The following is a 27,158-nucleotide window of genomic DNA, read 5'->3' as shown; positions in this document are numbered from 1 at the left end:
AGCTGGTGTAACTGAGTCAGGTTTGTAGGCCTCCTTGCTCCCACACACTTTTTCAGTTCTGCCCACAAATTGTCTATAGGATTGAGGTCAGGGCTTTGTGATGGCCACTCCAATACCTTGACTTTGTTGTCCTTAAGCCATTTTGCCACAACTTTGAAAGAATGCTTGGGGTCATTGTCCATTTGGAAGACCCATTTGCGACCAACCTTTAACTTCCTGACTGATGTCTTGAGATGTTGCTTCAATATATCCACATAATTTTCCTTCCTCATGATGCCATCTATTTTGTGAAGTGCACCAGTCCCTCCTGCAGCAAAGCACCCCCACAGCATGATGCTGCCACCCCCGTGCTTCACGGTTGGGATGGTGTTCTTCGGCTTGCAAGTCTTGCCCTTTTTCCTCCAAACATAACGATGGTCATTATAGCCAAACAGTTCTATTTTTGTTTCATCAGACCAGAGGACATTTCTCCAAAAAGTACGATCTTTGTCCCCATGTGCAGTTGGAAACCGTAGTCTGGCTTTTTTATGGCGGTTTTGGAGCAGTGGCTTCTTCCTTGCTGAGCGGCCTTTCAGACTATGTCGATATAGGACTTGTTTTACTGTGGATATAGATATGTTTGTACCCGTTTCCTCCAGCATCTTCACAAGGTCCTTTGCTGTTGTTCTGGGATTGATTTGCACTTTTCGCACCAAAGTACGTTCATCTCTAGGAGACAGAACGCGTCTCCTTCCTGAGCGGTATGATGGCTGCGTAGTCCCATGGTGTTTATACTTGCGTACCATTGTTTGTACAGATGAACGTGGTCCCTTCAGGCTTTTGGAATTTGCTCCCAAGGATGAACCAGACTTGTGGAGGTCTACACATTTTTTTTTGAGGTCTTGGCTGATTTCTTTTGATTTTCCCATGATGTCAAGCAAATAGGCACTGAGTTTGAAGGTAGGCCTTGAAATACATCCACAGGTTCACATCCAGTTGACTCAAATGATGTCAATTAGCCTATCAGAAGCTTCTAAAGCCATGACATAATTTTTTTTAATTTTCCAAGCTGTTTAAAGGCACAGTCAACTTAGTGTATGTAAACTTCTGACCCACTGGAATTGTGATACAGTGAATTATAAGTGAAATAATCTGTCTGTAAACAATTGTTGGAAAGATTACTTGTGTCATGCACAAAGTAGATGTCCTAACCGACTTGCCAAAACTATAGTTTGTTAACAAGACATTTGTGGAGTGGTTGAAAAATGAGTTTTAATGACTCCAACCTAAGTGTATGTAAACTTCCGACTTCAACTGTACATACTATATACATTTTACAGACACAGTAGATTTTACAATAGTTCTCTTTTGTTTGTTTTTAGTCCCATCCTTCAGCTACCCTCAATCCCTCCCATCTATCTCTGAAGACCATCCAGTTTTGATTTCTATTTGCCATATATTTTTCAACTGTGCTGTTTCACAAAAGTTCTGAACCTGTATACATTTTACGGACAAAGTATATTTTACATTAGTTATCTTGTTATTATTAATCCCACCCTTCAGCTCCACTCAACCCCTCCCATCTATCTCTGAACACCATCCAGTTTTGATTTCTACATTGGGGTAATGTATTCAGACCCCTTGACTTTTTCCACATTTTGTTACGTTACAGACTTATTCTAAAATGTATTAAATATTTTTTTCCCCTCATCAATCTACACATAATACCCCATAATGACAAAGTGAAAACAGGTTTTTCAAAATGTTTGCAAATGTATTAGAAATAAAAAAACAGAAATACCTTATTTACATAAGTATTCAGACCCTTTGCTATGAGACTCGAAATTGTGCTCAGCTGCATCCTGTTTCCATTTATCATCCTTGAGATATTTCTACAACTTGATTGGAGTCCACCTGTGGTAAATTCAATTGATTGGACATGATTTGGAAAGGCACACACCTGTCTATATAAAGTCCCACAGCTGACAGTGCATGTCAAAGTAAAAACCAAGCCATGAGGTCGAAGGAATTGTCCGTTGAGCTATGAGACAGGATTGTGTCGAGGCACAGATCTGGGGAAGGGTACCAAAACATTTCTGCAACATTGAAGGTCCCCAAGAACACAATGGCCTCCACAATTCTTAAATGGAAGAAGTTTGGAACCACAAAGACTCTTCCTAGAGCTGGCCATCCAGCCAAACTGAGCAATCGGAGAGAAAGGCCTTGGTCAGGGAGGTGACCAAGAACCCGATGGTTACTCTGACAGAGCTCCAGAGTTCCTCTGAGGAGATGGGAGAAACTTCCAGAAGGACAATCATCTCTGCAGCACTCCACCAATCAGGCCTTTATGGTAGAGTGGCCAGACAGAAGCCACTCCTCAGTAAAAGGCACAACAGCCTGCTTGGAGTTTGCCAAAAGGCACCTAAAGGACTCTAAAACCATGAGAAACAAGATTATCTGGTCTGTAGAAACCAAGATTGAACTCTTTGGCCTGAATGCCAAGCGTCACGTCTGGAGGAAACCTGGCACTATCCCTATGGTGAAGCATGGTGGTGGCAGCATCATGCTGTGGGGATGTTTTTCAGTGGCAGGGACTGGGAGACTAGTCAGGATCGAGGGAAAGATGAAATGAGCAAAGTACAGAGAGATCCTTGATGAAAACCTGCTCCAGAGTGATCAGGACCTCAGACTGGGGCGAAGGTACACCTTCCAACAGGACAACGACCCTAAGCACACAGCCAAGACAACGCAGGAGTAGCTTCGGGACAAGTCTCTGAATGTCCTTGAGTTGCCCAGCCAGAGCCCGGACTTGAACCCAATCGAACATCTCTGGAGAGACCTGAAAATAGCTGTGCAGCGACACTCCCCATCCAACCTGACAGAGCTTGAGAGGATCTGCAGAGAAGAATGGGAGAAACTCCCCAAATACAGGTGTGGCAAGCTTGTAGCGTCATACCCAAGAAGGCTCGAGGCTGTAATCGCTGACAATGGTGCTTCAACAAAGTACTGAGTAAAGGGTCTGAATACTTATGTAAATGTGATATTTCAGTTATTTATTTGTAATACATTTGCTAACATTTCTAAAAACCTGTTTTTGCTTTGTAATTATGGGGTATTGTGTGTAGATTATTTAATCCATTTTAGAATAAGGCAGTAACGTAACAAAATGAGGAAAAAGTAAAGGGGCCTGAATACTTTCCGAATGCACTGTATTAGGACAGTACCAAAATAAATTATCTAATGATTCTGTCTCTTCGCAAACAAAATCTGCAGAGCTGGGATGGTTGTATCCCCCATATATATAACATTCTTTTGGTTGCAAGAATTTTGTATAATGTTTTGAATCCAGCGTCGTTTTGTGTATCAGTTCATAAACCATGTGCCATGGAATCGGTATATCGAAAATCTCTTCTCAACTATTTTGTAATCTATATGGCACAGCTGTCAATTTTTTGGTCCTTAAATGAATGTGGTATACTTTTTTATTTGTCACAATTTTCTTTAACCAATTTTGATTTTTAATGCAGGGCCGACAGACATGTTCATAACATTCTCCCCTTTCGACTTCCTCTTCCATTTTTGTGGTAATGCTGCAATTAGTTGGTTGTAATTTTGAGTAGAGCAGACATTTCCATATATTTTTGTTAGCTGCATGTGTGACATAACTCCACCAGTCCTATTTATGATATAATTTACAAAGATACCATTTAAAAATATTGTTTTTTTATCAATTAGTATATTTGAGTTTAACCAAAATATTTGTTGTAATATTTGTACTTTATTTTCTGGTGGATTAAACATTAATTGCAACGAACTTCAGTTTAATCCACTAGAAAAGACAGAACAAATATTACATCAAAATTATTTATTAGGGCATGACTTAAAAGGGAAGTTCAGGATTTTACTACTTAATGTTAGATGGTTCCTCAGCCTGAAAGTAGGCTATAGGCAAGGAGAATCTGTAGTCCATGGTTCAGTTTTCCTAAAACAGCTAGCTACATATCAATGGAAGTGATGGGGGAACCATCTATGTAAAATACTGAACTACCTTTAAGCTTTCCTCCTACCTTTAACGTCCCCATCCTGTCTGATCCATGCATGTAGAACCAGAATCGAAGGTGACATAGGCCAATACTTGCTGGGAATGAGTTCCGCGTCGTAACCTTGGCGATGTCACCTTCTCTCTCTGTGGCAGAGTGCACATACAGAAACTTCCCTTCTCCACCTGTGGATCATGGAGAGAAATATGAAACCACATAAGTCTCTAGTCATTTCTCCAGTAGTGAGTCAAATAAAATGTGTTGGAGACTAACTTTGCTTATAGGTTCAAACTTAGACCCAGAATATTTCCTGATAAAGTGACATGACAACTCTCTGCCCTAAATGTGAACAGTATCGGACCACCCAAAACAACTGGAAGAAGGAAGTCAAAGAACATTTTGTGAAGACAGGGTTACTGTCTAAAATCCTGTTCCCTGCAGCCATGTGGTGCTGAGAGGATTCTTCTGCTCTGCTCCTCTTTAGTCTCTTAGACTGAGAGGCCACTGAGGCGACGCCAGAACTAAGTGGGAGTTTTCCACATGAGCTAGAGGGGATTTGGGGTCGTCTCAATGCGTGGTGAGTCCCACACCACAATATTCCCACCCGGAATACTCTATCTCCCTGGAGAATCTTCTGGAATCTTCAAAGTCCTTTATTCCTCATTTCTGTCTCCATTCTAGGAAAGAGCTGTGTGCTGGTTTTTATCGTCTTCTAAACTTTTAATCAGCTTTTATGTGCAACAGTAAATCAGCTAATGCATGATTAGGGGATGAATGTCCTGTCCACCCCTATCATTCTGATTTTGCAACTCAGAGAGGTCCACTACCCATTCTCTTTGTGGGATGTTCTGTATTCTCTCTATTCTCTATTGTAGAGTATCTAAGCAGTGCGTGCGTGCGTGTGTGTGTGTGTGTGCGTGTGTGTGTGTGTGCTTGCGTGTGTGTTGCCTGACTGTGTGTATGTGATATGGCTGGCTAGGCCCATTGATCTGCCTCCCCAGTGAGATCATAAGGTCAGCCTGTGCCACAGAGCCTGGTGTCCACATTCATCTCCACGATCAATGAGTTGGGTGGTCAGTCACAATGGGCTATGTCCGAAATGGCAACCGACAATCGTTGTTATAGTGGAACACATTCATCCAGAATGTATAGCATATTGTGTCCACACACTATTCCCTATATAGTGCACAACCTTTGACCAGAACCCTAAGGGAATAGTGTGTGGACACAATATGCTATAAATTCTGGATGAATGTGTTCCACTATAACAACGATTGTCCTTGTAAAGTTCATGGGTCAACTTGTTGTGACGTAATGCATCATATGATGGTGTAAAGATCCGCTTTCTACTTTGGTGTGTGTGACCCAGCACACATAAACACACACAGACAGGGATAGAAAGTCACACACACACACACACAGACACACACACACTCTTCCAGGCTAACACTAGCCTGGGCAGCCGTGTTTTTTTAACAGCACACAAACCAAACAGCTGTAAATACCCCTTAAGATTCCCAATAAACGGAAGAATGCCTGAATTTCCTCTGCGGAAATCCTCTCATTGCCACAGGAACATTGTCAATCTGCTTCAATGCTTTGGGAGCATCTTAAATCCGCCACAGAAGTTTGCATTCTGTGTGGTATACAGAACTAATAAGTAATGGACTCCCTGAACTCAGGCACACAGGCAGAATGATACTCCATGGGTGTGTCCCAAATAGCACCCTATTCCCTTTTGTAGTGCACTACTTTGACCAGGGAACATAGGGCCCTTGTCAAAAGTAGAGCACTGTATAGGGAATAGGGTGCAATTTGGGTCGCATCCCATTACTGTAGTGGTATAGAACCCAGAGTTTTCCCTGGACATGTGATCTGTTAGTTACAGCCTATTTGTCCTCTTCAGGTCATTTGGTCCGGAACAACTCAAGTTATATCCTATTCTACCTGTTCAGACCATGTGCACTCAAAAAAATGCTGGGTTGTATTAATGACCCAACTGCTGGGTTGCATGCATTGGGTCACTTAGTTGGGTTGTTTTCTATAAAAAGAGCAAGGTTGGGTTGTTAATGCTGGGTTATTGAAATATGACCCAGCTGTTCAGATCAGAAAACTGGAGGCGTGGTTTAGTAGTGGTGTGGCTTTCATCTGTTCTGTTATATTGTTAACATATGTTAAGGTTGAACACTGACAGTTTTGTAGCTGTAATGTTCCTTAAAAGCCAATGCAATCCCAATGTTGGGATATTTACCACTTTGTTACAATATGTAAATAATTATGTTATTAATATAACAGAATATATAAGGTATAAAAATTATTTAATGAAAATAGAAATTTGCACTGTATCAACTTAACATGGTGAACAAGAATGACATTTACTCTCACGGGTGGCAAAAAATATCTATCTGAAAGCCACACCCTAATAAGCCACGCCTCCTGGAAATAACCTATGGATCAAATAAAAACAGACCCAGCTGCTGGGTCAGCCCAGCATGAAAGTGATATAACTCAATTGATGGTTAAATTAACCTATGTTTGGGTAATCCCAACAACCCAACATGTTGGGTTATTCACGCAACCCAACTGGCTGGGTCAAAATAACCCAGCATGTGTGTTCAATATTTACCCAGCAATGGGTTATCAAATAACCCAAATTGGGTTGAATTTATCCCAGCATTTTTTTGAGTGTGGTCAGTAAAATCTCAAGGTCCTAGGAGGGCAGGACTGACCTGGGCTGTGGTCAGAGGGGGGTCCAGTTCCTGGGGTGTCGCTCCTCTGACCAATCCTCCAGTCAAGGTCATCGTCAGGGTCCTGAGTCAGCTGGCAGGTCTCCTCCCACATGTCCTTGGACATGTCAAAGTTACAGGCACCTGGTAGGCCTACTATGTGGCCTGGGAGAGAGAGAGCGATTGGGAAGAGGGAGGGAGAGCGAGAGAGCGAGAGAGCGAGAGAGAGGGCAAAGAAATAGCAAAGTTGCAGATGACTCCTTAATAGCTCTCTATTGTATAGTTCAGTACTCCCTAGCTCTGGTCCAGGGTGTTACCTACGGCTTGTAGTGGTGTGCTGATGCTGAGCCATCAGCAAGCCACACGTAACGCCCTGGACCAGAGCTAAGTACTCCCCAGCTCTACTTACCACAGTCTACCTCATCTGACTCGTCTGCACAGTCGGCCTTGCTGTCACACACCAGGTGGGACTCGATGCAATCACCGCTCTGGCACACAAAGTCTGTGACTGCCGGACATGACGCTGGCACCACTGCACCTGGACCCCACACACACACACAAACACGCGTGCATAACATACACTGATGTCTTTCATCATAACAAGACAGCCTTTGCTGTTTTCTCTGTTAGAGGCTGCTTCTGCTGTGAACCAACTACTAAGCTGAACGAACACCCCCACAGTGGATCAAAAGACAATGTTCCTGAATAAGAATCAGAGAGTGTGTGCTGAGATGAGGTTTTTTGAGCAGCCAGGAAGCGTACAGAGCAGTGCACACACACACCTCCATGTTAAATTCAGGACCGGTACACAACAACAAACTAGGTCTATAATCAAAGTATCCTCCTGCAGCTCAGCAGCTTGAGAAGAGGGAGAACAGAACACGAGAGACAGGGATAAGGTGGATCAGAGGTGTGTGTGTGTGTGTGCGCCAAAGGTGCTTCTACAAAGCATTGACTCAGGTGTGTGAATACTTATGTAAATTAGATATTTCTGTATTTAATTTTCTATAAATTTGTAAAAATGTCTAAAAACATGTTTTCACTTTGTCATTATAGGGTATTGTGTGTTGATGGGTGAGAATTATTGTATTATTTATTCATTTTGAATTCAGGCTGTAACACAACAAAATGTGGAATAAGTCAAGGGGAATGAATACTTTCTGATGGCACTGTAAATTACAGAGTGAAAAGAAAATATTCCAAAACATAACTCCTGTTTGCATTAAGGCACGAAAGTAATACTCATGGTGGTGGCTGCATCATGTTATGGGTATGCTCGTCATCGGCAAGGACAAGGGAGTTTTTTGGGGGGGATAAAAAGAATAGCGCTAAGCACAGCCAAAATCCTATAGGAAAACCTGGTTCTGTCTGCTTTCCAACAGACACTGGGAGACAAATTCAACTTTCAGCAGGACAATAACCTAAAACACAAGGCGAAATATACGCTGGAGTTGCTTACCAAGACGGCATTGAATGTTCCTGAGTGGCCTAGTTACAGACTTAAATCGGCTTGAAAATCTATGGCAAGTATTGCAATGATCAACAACCAACTTGACAGAGCTTGAAGAGTTTAAAAAAGAATAAATTGACAATTATTGTACAATCCAGGTGTGCAAAGCTCTTAGAGATTTATCCCAAAAGACTCACAGCTGTAATCGCTGCCAAAGGTGATTCTAACATGTATTGACTCAGGGGGTTTAATACTTATCTAATCAATATATATTAGTGTGTTATTTTTCATCAATCTTAAAAATATAAAAATATAATTTTTCTTCCACTTTGACATTACAGAGTATTCTGTGTAGATAATTTATTTATTTTTTAATCCATTTTAATCGCAATTTGTAACATAACAAAATGTGGAAAAAGTGAATACTTTCTGAAGGCACTGTAACTACCTCCCTCAAGGCTACAGAAACAAGGAAAAACCCATTGCACGTTGGTAACAAAGACAAACCTGACTATTTTAATTCAACATCTATAGAACCTGAAAAATAAGTGAAAACCAATTTGAGGGCGGATTAGGCTTGAGTTAATAAAGCGTGTTCGATGAAAGTGTGTGTGTGAGTGTGTGTGTTTCAAGAGGTGGGAGTAGATAATCTCCCTCTAGACTACAGAAACAAGGAAAAACACGTTGCTAAGCAAAGACACACCTGACTATTATAATTCAAGGTCTTTATAGAACCTGAAAAATAAGTGAAAAGCAATTTGAGAGCAGACTGGGTTTGAGTTAATAAAGCTTGTTTGATGAAAGTGTGTGTGTGTGTGTGTGTGTGTGCCTGAGTGTTGGAGGGGGGCATTGCAGGGGTCTGGACAGTTGCCACACATTGCAAGGCCCTCTGCCAGCCCCTGCTTAATGTAAGGTTGATCTAATGTGGAACACCTGTCTGTGGCAGAGCCTCCAAATAAAAGGCTATGGCTTTAGAGTAAAATACAACAGGGTTGTATTCAATAGGAACCAAACAGAAGCAGACAGGCTTAAATGGGGAGGGACCTACTTGAATATACTACTACACTATTCTCTTGGTTATACTACTCTATTGGTTATTTTACATTTACATTTTAGTCATTTAGCAGACGCTCTTATCCAGAGTGACTTACAGTTAGTGAGTACATTACATTTTATTTTATTCATACAGGCCCCCCGTGGGAATCGAACCCACAACCCTGGCGTTGCATACGCCATGCTCTACCAACTGAGCTACATCTCTGCCGGCCATTCCCTCCGCTACCCTGGATGACGCTGGGCCAATTGTGCGCCGCCCCATGGGTCTCCCGGTCGCGGCCGGATACGACAGAGCCTGGATTCGAACCAGGATCTCTAGTGGCGCAGCTAGCACTGCGATGCAGTGCCTTAGACCACTGCGCCACTCGGGAGAATATTACTACACTATTCTATTGGTTACACTATTCTCTTGGTTATACTACTACACTATTCTATTGGTTATATTATTCTCTTGGTTATACTACTACACTATTCTATTGGTTATACTACTACACTATTCTCTTGGTTATACTACTACACTATTCTATTGGTTATACTACTACACTATTCTCTTGGTTATACTACTACACTATTCTATAGGTTATACTACTACACTATTCTATTAGTTATACTACTACACTATTCTCTTGGTTATACTACTCTATTGGTTATACTACTACACTATTCTATTGGTTACACTATTATCTTGGTTATACTACTACACTATTCTATTGGTTATACTATTCTCTTGGTTATACTACTACACTATTCTATAGGTTATACTACTACACTATTCTATTAGTTATACTACTACACTATTCTCTTGGTTATACTACTCTATTGGTTATACTACTACACTATTCTATTGGTTACACTATTATCTTGGTTATACTACTACACTATTCTATTGGTTATACTATTCTCTTGGTTATACTACTACACTATTCTATTGGTTATACTATTCTCTTGGTTATACTACTACACTATTCTATAGGTTATACTACTACACTATTCTATTAGTTATACTACTACACTATTCTCTTGGTTATACTACTCTATTGGTTATACTACTACACTATTCTATTGGTTACACTATTATCTTGGTTATACTACTACACTATTCTATTGGTTATACTATTCTCTTGGTTATACTACTACACTATTCTATTGGTTATACTATTCTCTTGGTTATACTACTACACTATTCTATTGGTTATACTACTACACTATTCTCTTGGTTATACTACTACACTATTCTATTGGTTATACTACTACACTATTGGTTATACTACTACACTATTCTCTTGGTTATACTACTACACTATTCTATAGGTTATACTACTACACTATTCTATTAGTTATACTACTACACTATTCTCTTGGTTATACTACTCTATTGGTTATACTACTACACTATTCTATTGGTTACACTATTCTCTTGGTTATACAACTACACTATTCTCTTGGTTATACTACTACACTATTCTATTGGTTATACTACTACACTATTCTCTTGGTTATACTACTACACTATTATATAGGTTATACTACTACACTATTATATAGGTTATACTACTACACCATTCTATTGGTTATACTACTACACTATTCTATTGGTTATACTACTATACTATTCTCTTGGTTATACTATTCTCTTGGTTATACTACTACACTATTCTATTGGTTACACTATTGTCTTGGTTATACTACTATACTATTCTCTTGGTTATACTACTATACTATTCTCTTGGTTATACTACTCTCTTGGTTATACTGTCACGCTCGTCGGGAACAGAGGAGGACCAAGGCGCAGCGTTGAATGCGAACATATTTATTTATATAATGATCACACGATCAAAAACAACAAAACGATGACGTGACAGTCAATGGTCAAACACAAACCAACACGAACAAGAAACCACAATGAATGAATGCCTAACGGCTACCTAAGTATGACTCCCAATCAGAGACAACGAGCTACAGCCGTCTCTGATTGGGAGCCACCCTGGCCAACATAGATATACACCAACTAGAACCAACACACATGAAAACTCACACCCTGGCTCAACATACTAGAGTCCCCAGAGCCAGGGCGTGACAGTACCCCCTAAAGGCGCGGACTCCGACCGCGCCAACCAAATACCACAGGGGAGGGACCGGGTGGGCACTCCGCCTTGGCGGCGGATCCGGCCCGGGCATGATCCCCACTCGCTCTCTAACCCCCCAAAGTACCCCCTGGTCCGGTCTGGCCCTGCTGACCGGAGCTGGACTGCACACTGGTGGAGCGGATTGCTCTAGCTCCGGCGTGAAGCAGCTGACCCGTGCTGAACCAGGCACCAGTGGAACAGGCACGGGCTGTGCCGGACTGACGACGCACACCACTGGCTTGGTGTGGGAGCATGAACGGCCCGAGCCGGGCTGACGAAACGCACCCCTGACTTGGTGCGGGGAGCAGGAGCGGCCCGAACCGGGCTGACGAAACGCACCACTGAATTGGTGCGGGGAGCAGGAACGGGCCGAGCCGGGTTGACGAAGCGCACCACTGACTTGGTGCGGGGAGCAGGAACGGGCCGAGCCGGGCTGACGGGCGCACCACTGACTTGGTGCGGGGAGCAGGAACGGGCCGAGCCGGGCTGACGAGGCGCACCACTGACTTGGTGCGGGGAGCAGGAACGGGCCGAGCCGGGCTGACGAAGCGCACCACTGACTTGGTGCGGGGAGCAGGAACAGGCCGAGCCGGGCTGACGAAGCGCACCACTGACTTGGTGCAGGGAGCAGGAACGGGCCGAGCCGGGCTGACGAAGCGCACCACTGACTTGGTGCGGGGAGCAGGAACGGGCCGAGCCGGGCTGACGACGCACACCATTGGCCTGGTACGGGGAGCAGGAACAGGCCGGACCGTACTGGGGACACACACCACTGGTCCTACGCAGGGATCTGGAATGGGCCGGACCGGACTGGTAACACACCCCAGTACCTCTCGCCGTGCCTCTACACCTTCCATCCCCTCTTCGACCAGTGGCCCCCGTAACCTGGCGGCCTCCTCTGCCAACCCGCTGGGCCGCTCTGCCGCGGTCTCCTGCTGGCCCGTCGTCCCACGGCGTTAGCCCCCCCCTAAAAATTTTCTGGGCGTCTCTCCTACCCGTGGACCAGGTCTCCATGTCCCTCGCCAGCCTTTCGCCCTTCTGCTTCCATGTCAAGCCCTTCTCTTCCTCACCCGGCTTGACCCAGTCGAGGAGGCGAAGGAGATCTGCTAGAGATCTCCCTGGCGATGGCTCCTGGACACGCTGCTTGGTCCAGTCTTGGTGGTTTCTTCTGTCACGCTCGTCGGGAACAGAGGAGGACCAAGGCGCAGCGTTGAATGCGAACATATTTATTTATATAATGATCACACGATCAAAAACAACAAAACGATGACGTGACAGTCAATGGTCAAACACAAACCAACACGAACAAGAAACCACAATGAATGAATGCCTAACGGCTACCTAAGTATGACTCCCAATCAGAGACAACGAGCTACAGCAGTCTCTGATTGGGAGCCACCCTGGCCAACATAGATATACACCAACTAGAACCAACACACATGAAAACTCACACCCTGGCTCAACATACTAGAGTCCCCAGAGCCAGGGCGTGACATATACTACTACACTATTCTATTGGTTACACTATTCTCTTGGTTATACTACTACACTATTCTATTGGTTATACAACTACACTATTATATTGGTTATACAACTACACTATTCTATTGGTTATACTACTACACTATTCAATTGGTTATACTACTACACCATTCTATTGGTTATACTACTACACTATTCTATTGGTTATACTACTACACTATTCTATTGGTTATACTACTACACTATTCTATTGGTTATACTACTACACTATTCTCTTGGTTATATTATATTTTTCCCATATCATTACTACTAAATAACAGATTTAATCTGAGAAAATGAAGCTGTTTTGATGTTGGTTTTGATGATGTGTGTGGTGGTGGGGGGTGTTACAGATTCAAGCAGGTGGCTCATATTCCTCACACAGTAGCTGGTGTGTTGATTGTGTCAGACTGTCAATGTCACAAACAATTTGAAAAGACAGTGTTTGACTGAGGAAGAGCAGCACAAGTTTGGTGTTAAATGGCGGTGTGCTCAAAGGGCAACTGGAAGGGTAGTGGTAGAGAGCTAACAAAGAGCTTTGAGTCTAATGTCCCGTGTAAAGTTATTGCACCCTTGATAAAGATGAGCAATAATGACTGTATAAAATAAATAATTCAAATACTGAGCTATATTGTATGGCAAAAAAAAAGGGAAATTATTACTGAACTAAAATATAAATGCAACATGTAAAGTGTTGGTCCCATGTTTCATGAGTTGAAATAAAACATCCCCGATATTTTCCATATGCACAAAAAGCTTATTTCTCTCAAAATGTGTGCACAGATTGGTTTACATCCCTGTTGGTGAGCATTTCTCCTTTGCCAAGATAATCCATCCACCTGACAGGTGTGGCATAACAAGAAGCTCATTAAACAGCATGATCATTACACAGGTTCACCTTGTGCTGGGGACAATATAAGGCCACTCTAAAATGTGCAGTTTTGTCACACAACACATGTGATAAGGTGGTGTTGAAGGAGTCAGGCACAGGAGGGTAAATCACAGAAACAGGCTTTAATCTGAAAAATACAGGTTTACGCAGAAATGCGTCAAACACCCTCCAAGGCACAAAACAGGTGCACTGGAAAATACAAGGTACACGGGAAAATTACTCCCATCGATACAAAATACAAGAGCTCCACCGAGCTTCACTAACCTCCACAACAAACAATCACCCACAAGGACAAGGGGGCAGAGGGAACACTTATACACGGACTAATTAGGGGAATAGAACCAGGTGTGTGTGATTGACAAGACAATTGTGATGATAATTGGGGCGGCAGTGGTTAGTACAGATGTCTCAAGTTTAGAGGGAGATTGCAATTGGCATGTTGACTGCAGGAATGTCCACCAGAGCTGTTGCCAGAGAATGTAATATTAATTTCTCTACCATAAGCCGCCTCCAACGTCGTTTTGGAGAAATTGGCAGTACGTCCAACCGGACTCACAACCGCAGACCATGTGTATGGCGTTGTGTGGGCGAGCGGTTTGCTGATGTAAAAGTTGTGAACAGCGCGCCCCATGGTGGTGGTGGGGTTATGGTATGGGCAGGCAGAAGCTATGGATAACGAACACAATTGCATTTTATTGATGGCAATTTGAATGCTCCATGACGAAATCCTGAGGCCCATTGTGAGGCCCATTTTTTTAAGGCACACTACATGACCAAAAGTATGTGGACACCTGTATGTCGAACATAAAATCATGGGCATTAATATGGAGTTGGTCCCCCCTTTGCTGCTATAACAGCATCCACTCTTCTGGGAAGGCTTTCAACTAGATGTTGGAACATTGCTGTGGGGACTTGCTTCCATTCAGCCACAAGAGCATTAGTGAGGTCGGGCACTGATGTTGGGCAATTAGGCCTGGCTCGCAGTCAGTGTTCCAATTCATCCCAAAGGTGTTCGATGGGGTTGAGGTCAGGGCTCTGTGCAGGCCAGTCAAGTGTTTCCACACCGATCTCGACAAACCATTTCTGTATGGACCTCGCTTTGTGCACGGGGGCATGCTGAAACAGGAAAGGGCTTTCCCCAAACATGTTGCCACAAAGTTGGAAGCACAGAATCATCTAGAATGTCATTGTATGCTGTAGCGTTAAGATTTCCCTTCACTGGAACTAAGGGGCCTGAACCATGAAAAACAGCCCCAGACCATTATTCCTCCTCCACCAAACTTTACAGTTGGCACTATGCATTCGGGCAGGTAGCGTTCTCCTGGCATCCTCCAAACCCAGATTCATCTGTCGGACTGCCAGATGGTGAAGCGTGATGCGTCACTCCAGAGAACGCATTTCGACTGCTCCAGAGTCCAATGGCGGCGAGCTTACACCACTCCAGCCAATGCTTGGCATTGCGCCTGGTGATCTAAGGCTTGTGTGCGGCTGCTCGGCCATGGAAACACATTTCATGAAGCTCCCGACGAACAGTTCTTGTGATGACGTTGCTTCCAGAGGCAGTTTGGAACTCGGTAGGGAGTGTTGCAACTGAGGACAGACGTTTTTTTACGTGCTTCAGCACTCGACGGTCCCATTCTGTGAGCTTGTGTGGCCTACCACTTAGCGGCTGAGCTGTTGTTACTCCTAGGCGTTGCTAATTCACAATAACAGCACTTAGAGTTGACCGGGGCAGCTCTAGCAGGGCAGGAATTTGACAAACTGACTTGTTGGAATGGTGGCATCCTATGACAGTGCCACGTTGAAAGTCACTGAGCTCTTCAGTAACGTCATTGTACTGCCAATGTTTGTCTATGGAGATTGCATGGCTGTGTGCCCGATTTTATACACCTGTCAGCAACGGGTGTGGCTGAAATAGCCGAATCCACTAATTTGAAGGGGTGTCCACATACATTTTGTATAAATAGTGTATCTACATAGATAGTTATTTCTTGATTTCTTGTTTAGATATTTTTTTTGAGGGGGGGATTTGTATTGTATTTGCAAGACATTCTATTGCACTGTTGGAGCTAGTAACATAAGCATTTCGCTGCACCTGCCATAACACCTGCAAATATGTGCACACTTTCCAATAAATGTTGATTTGATTTGAAGAGAGATGCACATTTAAATGCTGTTGGAGTACTTGAATGTCATTAATCCACATTATTAAAAAGTGAATCTAGCCTCAGGTGCTATTCTGGCCTTTTGATGCTTTTCTCTAAAGATTTCAATGGGTTCAACTCCAATTTCAAGGCATAGAATCTGACATTACTTGAAAATAATTCAATTTATTTTCATGCAAGGGAATTATATATTTATTTCCATATTGTCGGAGGATCCCAGGAGCTTTGTAGGAACTAGCCAATGAACTTCTGTTCACTTCTAATTAACTTTTACATTTTAATCCCTGATTCTTGGGGTAATGGTTTTTAGAGTCATGTTCTGTGTCCAGAACATCTTCAAAGACAAGACTAGAGCGAGCCTTTAAAAAAAAGTTACATTGTACATTGCAGAACTGTGTCAGTGCCAAGAGTAACTCTAGGACTCAACTAGTATCTCAATCCTGATAGGAGATTCCCGAGAAAGACAGTGTACACCTGACATGTGTGTATTAACATATAAGATACAGATTAATACAAGATATTTAAAGAGGCTGTCCTAATATGGACACTGTAGAACCTGTTATACAGTACATGTTCATGTTGTGGATGCATGGCTCACTTACTGGGATCACAGTCTGTGAACTGCAGGTCATCTAGTGCAGCCCCTCCGCTCACATCTCTGGAGCGTATCCCCTCGAAGATCACTTCAAAGTTCCTCAACTTCCGCAGGGGAACCTCCGCCCGGTTCCACTCCTCTCCCTGGTGCCCTGTCTTGTTCCACACTTCTGTCAACCCATTGTTTGCCGTCTGTGGAGAGGTGGAGAGTTCAGGGGTGAGAGGTCAATCATATTGTTCCATAGCATACATTGGTACGGTGTCCATATAAAGAACTCCTGCTGAGGCTGTCATAATATGGACACTGTACATTGATTATTCTATCGCAGGGCTCTCCAACACTGGTCCTGGAGAGCTACCGTCCTGAAGGTTTTCGCTCCAAACCTAATCTAGCACACCTGATTCTAATAATTAGCTGGTTGATAAGCTGAATCAGGTTAGTTACAACTAGGGATGAAACGAAAACCTACAGGAGGGTAGCTCGCCAGGAACAGGGTTTGAGAGCCCTGTTCTATAACCTATATACTGTATATAAATAACCCACTCTGAGTCATTCAAAAGTGATTTATATGAAAATGTACAGCACTGCTGATTATTCTGTAATGTAATCATACAGAGCTCAGATCATTCAATTACATACAGTATGAAGGAGTACAGAACATGAGGTTGAATTGAATCGAGGCCGAGTTATGGAACGCTTTCCGCTGCTGAGTAGCACGGAGGTCATTTAAGAAGAGTCATTATAGGGACATTAGCATAACATCACAGTAATGAATGCTCTTGCCCTTAGACCTCCAATTAATTCGGTAACGGGCTGGTTCTCTCCCAGGCTGAGTCTCAAATCGCACCCTATTCCATAGGGCTCTGGTCAAAAGTAGTCCGCCATATAAAGAATAGGGTGCCATTTGGGACACAATCCCCGTCATCTTTAATGTATTAGACTCATGCCACATACGGAACAGATTAAAAGCCAGGCCAAATGGCATTAGTTGGTAAATCCTTTCTGTCTTTTCTCATGGTACTGCCGAGGCACGGAATCATATCTAATAAAGCTGAAATTATGAATGCGACTTAGAGCGGGGTATGTCATGACAGGCTAGATTCTCACCGCAAGGTTTTGAACGTAACGATGTGGAGTTGCAGTTGGACTCTTCCCCAGTCAAATCAGGCAAAATGTCATTAAATATGCTGATGTTAGTTTTGGGACAAGAGATTTTCCTTACTGTGTGTGTGTGTTTAAACCAGACCCTATGGTATAATAGGTCAAGTGTTCAGGAAAAGCTCTGGGCCCTAGTTATTCTGTCTTAATTAACTATGTTAGATTATAGATCAATTAGTATTTGTTGTTTCTCATATTTTCTCCACCCACACAGTAATAAAGAAAATCCCATTCAGTTGTCCAATCAGGCCTAATAAAAAGACACTTCCATTCAGCCACAATAGCATTAGTGAGGTCGGGCACTGATGTTGGGCAATTTGGCTTGGCTCGCAGTCGGTGTTCCAATTCATCCCAAAGGTGTTCGATGGGGTTGAGGTCAGGGCTCTGTGCAGGCCAGTCAAGGTTTTCCACACCGATCTCGACAAACCATTTCTGTATGGACCTCTCTTTGTGCACAGGGGCATTCTGAAACAGGAAAGGGCTTTCCCCAAACATGTTGCCAAACATGTTGCCACAAAGTTGGAAGCACAGAATCATCTAGAATGTCATTGTATGCTGTAGCGTTAAGATTTCCCTTCACTGGAACTAAGGGGCCTAGCCCGAACCATGAAAAACATCCCCAGAACATTATTAATCCTCCACCAAACTTTACAGTTGGCACTATGCATTCGGGCAGGTAGCGTTCTCCTGGCATCCTCCAAACCCAGATTCATCTGTCGGACTGCCAGATGGTGAAGCGTGATGCATCACTCCAGAGAACGCATTTCCACTGCTCCAGAGTCCAATGGCGGCGAGCTTACCCACTCCAGCCAACGCTTGGTATTGCGCCTGGTGATCTTAGGCTTGTGTGTGGCTGCTCGGCCATGGAAACCCATTTCATGAAGCTCCCGACGAACAGTTCTTGTGATGACGTTGCTTCCAATGGAACTCGGTAGTGAGTGTTGCAACCGAGGACAGATGATTTTTCCGTGCTATGAGCTTCAGCACTCGGCGGTCCGATTCTGTGAGCTTGTGTGGCCTATCACTTTGCGGCTGAGTTGTTGTTTCTCTTAGACGTTTCCACTTGCTAATTCACAATAACAGCACTTACAGTTGACAGGGGCAGCTCTAGCAGGGCAGAAATTTTACAAACTGACTTGTTGGAATGGTGGCATCCTATGACAGTGCCACGTTGATAGTCACTGAGCTCTTCAGTAAGGCCATTGTACTGCCAATGTTTGTCTATGGAGATTGCATGGCTGTGTGCTTGATTTTATACACCTGTCAGCAACGGGTGTGGCTGAAATAGCCGAATCCACTAATTTGAAAGGATGTTAACATACTTTTGTATAAAAAAAAACTGTAAACCAGGAGTCGGCAACAGGCGGACTGAGGACCAAAACCGGCCAGTGAGTGATTTGTTTTTGGCACCCCCAAAGTTTCAACGTTTAAAACTTTGGGGGGTGGCAAAACAAATCTTTCACGGGGACGGTTTTGGTCCTCAGTCCGCCTGTTGCCGACTCCTGTTTTACAGTGTACATGTGATGGCAGGGTTTGCAAAACATTTTTATTTTTTTATTTTTTTCACCTTTATTTAACCAGGTAAGCCAGTTGAGAACAAGTTCTCATTTACAACTGCGACCTGGCCAAGATAAAGCAAAGCAGTGCGATAAAAACAACAACACAGAGTTACATATGGGGTAAAACAAAACATTAAGTCAAAAATACAACATAAAATATATATACAGTGTGTGCAAATGTAGCAAGTTATGGAGGTAAGGCAATAAATAGGCTATAGTGCAAAATAATTACAATTAGTATTAACACTGGAATGATAGACGTGCAAGAGATTATGTGCAAATAGAGATACTGGGGTACAAATTAGCAAAATAAATAACAATATGGGGATGAGGTAGTTGGATGGGCTAATTTCAGATGGGCTGTGTACACGTGCTGCAGTGATCGGTAAGGTGCTCTGACAACTGATGCTTAAAGTTAGTGAGGGAGATAAGAGTCTCCAGCTTCAGAGATTTTTGCAATTCGTTCCAGTCATTGGCAGCAGAGAACTGGAAGGAATGGCGGCCAAAGGAGGTGTTGGCTTTGGGGATGACCAGTGAGATATACCTGCTGGAGCGCATACTACGGGTGGGTGTTGCTATGGTGACCAATGAGCTAAGATAAGGTGGGGATTTGCCTAGCAGTGATTTATAGATGGCCTGGAGCCAGTGGGTTTGGCGACGAATATGTAGTGAGGACCAGCCAACAAAAGCGTACAGGTCACAGTGGTGGGTAGTATATGGGGCTTTGGTGACAAAACGGATGGCACTGTGAAAGTCTACAGTGGGGAAAAAAAGTATTTAGTCAGCCACCAATTGTGCAAGTTCTCCCACTTAAAAAGATGAGAGAGGCCTGTAATTTTCATCATAGGTACACGTCAACTATGACAGACAAAATGAGAAAAAAAATCCAGAAAATCACATTGTAGGATTTTAATGAATTTATTTGCAAATTATGGTGGAAAATAAGTATTTGGTCAATAACAAAAAGTTTCTCAATACTTTGTTATATACCCTTTGTTGGCAATGACACAGGTCAAACGTTTTCTGTAAGTCTTCACAAGGTTTTCACACACTGTTGCTGGTATTTTGGCCCATTCCTCCATGCAGATCTCCTCTAGAGCAGTGATGTTTTGGGGCTGTCGCTGGGCAACACGGACTTTCAACTCCCTCCAAAGATTTTCTATGGGGTTGAGATCTGGAGACTGGCTAGGCCACTCCAGGACCTTGAAATGCTTCTTACGAAGCCACTCCTTCGTTGCCCGGGCTGTGTGTTTTGAATCATTGTCATGCTGAAAGACCCAGCCACGTTTCATCTTCAATGCCCTTGCTGATGGAAGGAGGTTTTCACTCAAAATCTCACGATACATGGCCCCATTCATTCTTTCCTTTACACGGATCAGTCGTCCTGATCCCTTTGCAGAAAAACAGCCCCAAAGCATGATGTTTCCACCCCCATGCTTCACAGTAGGTATGGTGTTCTTTGGATGCAACTCAGCATTCTTTGTCCTCCAAACACGACGAGTTGAGTTTTTACCAAAAAGTTATATTTTGGTTTCATCTGACCATATGACATTCTCCCAATCCTCTTCTGGATCATCCAAATGCACTCTAGCAAACTTCAGACGGGCCTGGACATGTACTGGCTTAAGCAGGGGGACACGTCTGGCACTGCAGGATTTGAGTCCCTGGCGGCGTAGTGTGTTACTGATGGTAGGCTTTGTTACTTTGGTCCCAGCTCTCTGCAGGTCATTCACTAGGTCCCCCCCGTGTGGTTCTGGGATTTCTGCTCACCGTTCTTGTGATCATTTTGACCCCACGGGGTGAGATCTTGCGTGGAGCCCCAGATCGAGGGAGATTATCAGTGGTCTTGTATGTCTTCCATTTCCTAATAATTGCTCCCACAGTTGATTTATTCAAACCAAGCTGCTTACCTATTGCAGATTCAGTCTTCCCAGCCTGGTGCAGGTCTACAATTTTGTTTCTGGTGTCCTTTGACAGCTCTTTGGTCTTGGCCATAGTGGAGTTTGGAGTGTGACTGTTTGAGGTTGTGGACAGGTGTCTTTTATACTGATAACAAGTTCAAACAGGTGCCATTAATACAGGTAACGAGTGGAGGACAGAGGAGCCTCTTAAAGAAGAAGTTACAGGTCTGTGAGAGCCAGAAATCTTGCTTGTTTGTAGGTGACCAAATACTTATTTTCCACCATAATTTGCAAATAAATTCATTAAAAATCCTACAATGTGATTATCTGGAGAAAAAAAATCTAAATTTGTCTGTCATAGTTGACGTGTACCTATGATGAAAATTACAGGCCTCTCTCATCTTTTTATGTGGGAGAACTTGCACAATTGGTGGCTGACTAAATACTTTTTTCCCCCACTGTACATCCAATTTGCTGAGTAGAGTGTTGGAGGCTATTTTGTAAATGACATCGCCGAAGTCAAGGATCGGTAGGATAGTCAGTTTTACAAGGGCATGTTTGGCAGCATGAGTGAAGGAGGCTTTGTTGCGAAATAGGAAGCCGATTCTAGATTTAACTTTGGATTGGAGATTCTTAATGTGAGTCTGGAAGGAGAGTTTACAGTCTAACCAGACACCTAGGTATTTGTAGTTGTCCACATACTCTAGGTCAGACCCGTCGAGAGTAGTGATTCTAGTCGGGTGGGCGGGTGCCAGCAGCGTTCGATTGAAGAGCATGCATTTAGTTTTACTAGTGTTTTAGAGCAGTTGGAGGCTACTGAAGGAGTGTTGTATGGCATTGAAGCTCGTTTCGAGGTTTGTTAACACAGTGTCCAATGAAGGGCCAGATGTATACAAAATGGTGTCGTCTGCGTAGAGGTGGATCTGAGAGTCACCAGCAGCAAGAGCGACATCATTGATATACACAGAGAAAAGAGTCGGCCCAAGAATTGAACCCTGTGGCACCCCCATAGAGACTGCCATAGGTCTAGACAACAGGCCCTCCGATTTGACACATTGAACTCTATCTGAGAAGTAGTTGGTGAACCAGGCGAGGCAGTCATTTGAGAAACCAAGGCTATTTAGTCTGCCATTAAGAATGCGGTGGTTGACAGAGTCGAAAGCCTTGGCCAGGTCGATGAAGACGGCTGCACAGTACTGTCTATTATCGATCGCAGTTATAATATCATTTAGGACCTTGAGCGTGGCTGAGGTGCACCCATGACCAGCTCGGAAACCGGATTGCATAGCGGAGAAGGTACGGTGGGAATCGAAATGGTCGGTGATCTGTTTGTTAACTTGGCTTTCAAAAACCTTTGAAAGGCAGGGCAGGATGGATATAGGTCTGTAACAGTTTGGATCTAGAGTGTCACCCCCTTTGAAGAGGGGGATGACCGCGGCAGCTTTCCAATCTCTGGGGATCTCAGACGTTACGAAAGAGAGGTTGAACAGGCTAGTAATAGGGGTTGCGACAATTTCGGCGGCTAGTTTTAGAAAGAAAGGGTCCAGATTGTCTAGCCCAGATGATTTGTAGGGGTTCAGATTTCACAGCTCTTTCAGAACATCAGCTGTTTGAATATCTGTGATGGAGAAGCGGGGGGGGGGGGGCATGGGCAAGTTGCAGTGGAGGGTACAGAGCTGGTGGCCGGGGTAGTGGTAGCCAGGTGGAAAGCATGGCCAGCCGTGGCAAAATGCTTGTTGAAATTCTCGATTATTGTAGATTTATCAGTGGTGATAGTGTTTCCTAGCCTCAGTGCAGTGGGCAGCTGGGAGGAGGTGCTCTTATTCTCCATGGACTTTACAGTGTCCCAAAACTTTTTGGAGTTAGTGCTACAAGATGCACATTTCTGTTTGAAAAAGCTAGCCTTTGCTTTCCTAACTGATTGTGTATATTGGTTCCTAACTTCCCTGAAAAGTTGCATATCGCGGGGGCTATTTGATGCTAATGCAGTACGCCACAGGATGTTTTTGTGCTGGTCAAGGGCAGTCAAGTCTGAGGAGAACCAGGGGCTATATCTGTTCTTAGTTCTGTATTTTTTGAATGGGGCATGTTTATTTAAGATTGAGAGGAAATTACTTTTGAAGAACAACCAGGCATCCTCTTCTGACGGAATGAGATCGATATTCATCCAGGATACCTGGGCCAGGTCAATTAGGAAGGCCTGCTTGCTAAAGTGTTTTAGGGAGCGTTTGACAGTGATGAGGGGTGGTCGTTTGACGCATGCAATAAGGCAGTGATCGCTGAGATCCTGGTTGAAGACAGCGGAGGTGTATTTAGGGGGTAAGTTAGTCAGGATGATATCTATGAGGGTACCCATGTTTACGGATTTAGGGTTGTACCTGGTAGGTTCGTTGATAATTTGTTTGAGATTGAGGGCATATAGTTTGGATTGTAGGATGGCCGGGGTGTTAAGCATATCCAAATTTAGGTCACCAAGCAGTACGAACTCTGAGGATAAATGGGGGGCAATCAATTCACATATGGTGTCCAGGGCACAGCTGGGGGCGGAGGGGGGTCTGTAGCAAGCGGCAACAGAGAGAGACTTATTTCTGGAAAGGTGGATTTTTAGAAGTAGAAGCTCAAACTGTTTGGGCACAGACCTGGATAGTATGATAGAGCTCTGCAGGCTATCTCGACAGTAGATTGCAACTCCACCCCCTTTGGCAGTTCTATCTAGACGGAAAATGTTGTAGTTGGGATGGACATTTCAGAATTTTTGGTGGCCTTCCTAAACCAGGATTCAGACACTGCTAGAACATCAGGGTTGGCGGAGTGTGCTAACGCAGTGAATAACTCAAACTTAGGAAGGTGGCTTCTGATGTTAACGTGCAGGAAACCAAGGCTTTTATGGTTACAGATGTCAACAAATGATAGCTCCTGGGGAGTATGAGTGATACTGGGGGCTGCAGGGCCAGGGTTAGCCTCTACATCACCAGAGGAACAGAGGAGGACTAGAAAAAGGATATGGCTAAAGGCTTTAAGAACTGGTCTTCTAGTGCGTTGGGTACAGAGAATAAAGGGGGCAGATTTCCAGGCGTTATTGAAAAGATTCAGGGCATTATGTACAGACAAGAATATGGAAGGATATGAGTACAGTGGAGGTAAACCTAAGCGTTGGGTAACAATGAAAGAGATAGCATCACTGGAGGCACCGATTGAGCCGGTCTCGGCGTGTATGGGGGGTGGAACAAAGGAGCTATTTGAGGCAGTTTGAGAGGGACTTGGGGTTCTACAGTGAAATTGTATAATAAGAACTAACTGGAACAGCAATAGGCAAGGCATATTGACATGGGAGAGAGGCATAAAGCAATCAAAGGTGTTATTAGAGAGAGCTAAGACAACAACTGGTAATGGCGATAAAGTTTGGGCTGAGGCTAAACAGATAAACAGGACAGGGTACCGTGTAAAGGAACAGTCCAGCAGGCATCAGCTGTGCAGCTGAGTGATCATAAGGTCCAGTGAACAACAATATGTGAGTCCGAGAGCAGTTCGAATTGGTGCTTCAGCACAGCGAGCAGGAAGCACGGTTGTTGTTTGCGTGTGCTAGCGGGCCGGGGCTAGCAGATGGATCTTCGTGGTCGTCGCAACGGGAAGCCTGTTGAAACCACAGACGATTACGTTGGCAGACCAGTCGTGATGGATCGGCAGGGCTCCGTGTCGACTCTAGGAGGTCCCGTCCAGTCGTGATGGATCGGCAGGGCTCCGTGTCGACTCTAGGAGGTCCCGTCCGGTCGTGATGGATCGGCGGGGCTCCGTGTCGACTCTAGGAGGTCCCGTCCAGTCGTGATGGATCGGCAGGGCTCCGTGTCGACTCTAGGAGGTCCCGTCCGGTTGTGATGGATCGGCAGGGCTCCGTGTGGACTCTAGGAGGTCCCGTCCGGTTGACAGAGAGGTAGATACCCGGAGATGTGTCTGACTCAAGACCAGCTCAAGGCTGATTAGTCAACAACAACGTTCATTTGGTTGCAGCTAGCTAGTTGTGATTATCCAGTATTAAAGGTCCAGTGATTCAGTGATTCCGGCAGAAAATCCGATAGGTTCTGGGTCGATAACGCGCTGTGCAGACAGTGCAGACTGGCCGATAATAGTCCAGGCTAGAGCTGGCTGGTAGGTAGTGCAGGCCACTCTGGATTGATTCAAATCATCATGATATCAATCTGCCATGTAGGCCTACTTTGCAGATAACATTTAATTGGGAAGGTTTTTTGGGAAAGCCTTTTAGACATTTTTATTCAAAAAGCGCATGATGACTGAATTGCGCAACGAAAGATTCAACCAAGACTTCGGACCAAACTTTTTCAATAACTCTTTTGCATACCCATTGTTGCCTTAGTTAGCATTTACTGGTTGATATCATAAGTTGAAATGTCTTTCCCACCTACTCTACTTTCCCACCTACTCTTCGAGCAGGTGTCCACATACTTTTGTACCTACACCCCTCCCCCAATTATTTATTTAATTTTTCCGAGACCTCAAAAATTGTCTCCTGATGTGGTGTAGCTCTTTCCGTATAAGGGTTGAAAATGGCAGATTTGTCATTGATTAGCGCCTAAACTGGAACGCAGTGGCTGTACAGTAACATGCTATACATGACGTCAGAGCTCAGGTTTTCTGCTTCACATCGCTGTATGGGTTTTGACTGACTGGTTTTGATGAAAGCCTAACACTGTAAGAACGTATTTTATAACTTAGCTAGACATGTTGGAAATAGAATAAGCTCTTAAATGATGCCCAGCTGACCCAGATTTATAAATGGAACGTTTTTGGATTACGTAAACAGTAATTGTGTGATGTTTTTCTGTAGTTCAATGCTTCCCATGGCTCCCACTTCTAGCTATTGGGATACAATTCATAGTGCGTTTAAAAAATGTATATGTCAAGGTAAACGCTCCCGGATAAAATTAACACATTTACAAAGTGGGAAAGATGTAGGAGGACTATTTTAAACGGTATTTCCAGGCACTAGCATTTTGCCCCATCCTAAATTGGTTTAGACATGATTCTTCTGCCCACTGGCTGAGTATAGAGAGAAATATGGTGTCTGCTATTGCTCTGGAAGAGGTGGTCTTCACTGATATATACCCTTAAACAATGTAAACTACGCTATGGTCCTATTATTGCTCACACAATTTCTATATGGTGCAACAACAAAAAGAACGATGTAACTGGGAATCAAAATGGCATGCCCATACTCCAATATTTCACAATAATGCCTTGCAGATCGTGGCCTATTGCATCCCCCGAATGGTCCAAATGTGGAATCCGTACCCTTAACGATATCATGGTTTGAGAATATTACAAGATTTGAAAGATACATACACATTACCAGGCAACTCCTTTTCTCTATATGTACCACTTAGGTCAGCTATGCTGGCCTATGGAGTCCCTTGGGAAACCCAACTACCAAACCATCCAAATGATCTGAGCTCCCGAAAGGACTGATCTCTATAATACAGTATATAGGCGGGGTGGGAAACGTAGTTTCTGGGTGGAGAGGGAGGATGCGGGAGAGTGGATGGGGACTGAGAGGGGGAATGGTTGGGGTAACCTTTATATGCATTTAATTGTTTTTGTACCAAAAAAAAAAAAGACAAATTAATAAGAAGTTGGTCACAAAAAAATAGTAATTGTTTGATGGTGGGGACACAGGGCTGTGTTCCAAACAAACAACTACTGTACAAATGTGCTTGCTTCAGTTCCTCAATGGCAAAGCTAGGAGAGCTCAAAAAAGCACCTTATAGTTGAAGGCTCTTTCCTTGAGTCATAAAAGTGCATTGAAATTACATAGCAACAAGTACATTGAAATTACATAGCAACTGTGCACAGTTTGGAGAGGTGTGGGGCCACTTGGAGACACCAGTTAGACCTCTCACTCAAACCCTTGTAATCATTTAAATGCACATAAAATCAACAGTGTAATGTTTGGATTCAGTCTTTTGTAATCTCCAGTG

At 43.7% G+C, this 27,158-nt stretch overlaps 1 protein-coding gene across 1 annotated transcript in view; it reads right to left on the bottom strand.

Annotated features, from left to right (window-relative positions):
• The window catches only part of malrd1 (MAM and LDL receptor class A domain containing 1), a 146,960-nt gene that overhangs the window by 19,295 nt on the left and 100,507 nt on the right, over positions 1-27,158 (bottom strand). The window contains exons 22-25 of the mRNA XM_041881133.2: positions 16,558-16,741; positions 7,155-7,283; positions 6,749-6,910; positions 4,047-4,204 (exon numbers count right to left, since the gene is read on the bottom strand). Of these exons, the coding sequence (XP_041737067.2) occupies positions 4,047-4,204; positions 6,749-6,910; positions 7,155-7,283; positions 16,558-16,741 (633 nt within the window). The remainder of the gene's footprint in view (positions 1-4,046; positions 4,205-6,748; positions 6,911-7,154; positions 7,284-16,557; positions 16,742-27,158) is intronic.

Source organism: Coregonus clupeaformis, chromosome 7 (assembly GCF_020615455.1).
Source record: "Coregonus clupeaformis isolate EN_2021a chromosome 7, ASM2061545v1, whole genome shotgun sequence".
NCBI lineage: Eukaryota > Metazoa > Chordata > Actinopteri > Salmoniformes > Salmonidae > Coregonus > Coregonus clupeaformis.
The sequence above is the reverse complement of the archived record's forward strand: the minus strand, read 5'-3'. Positions and strand labels throughout refer to the sequence as shown.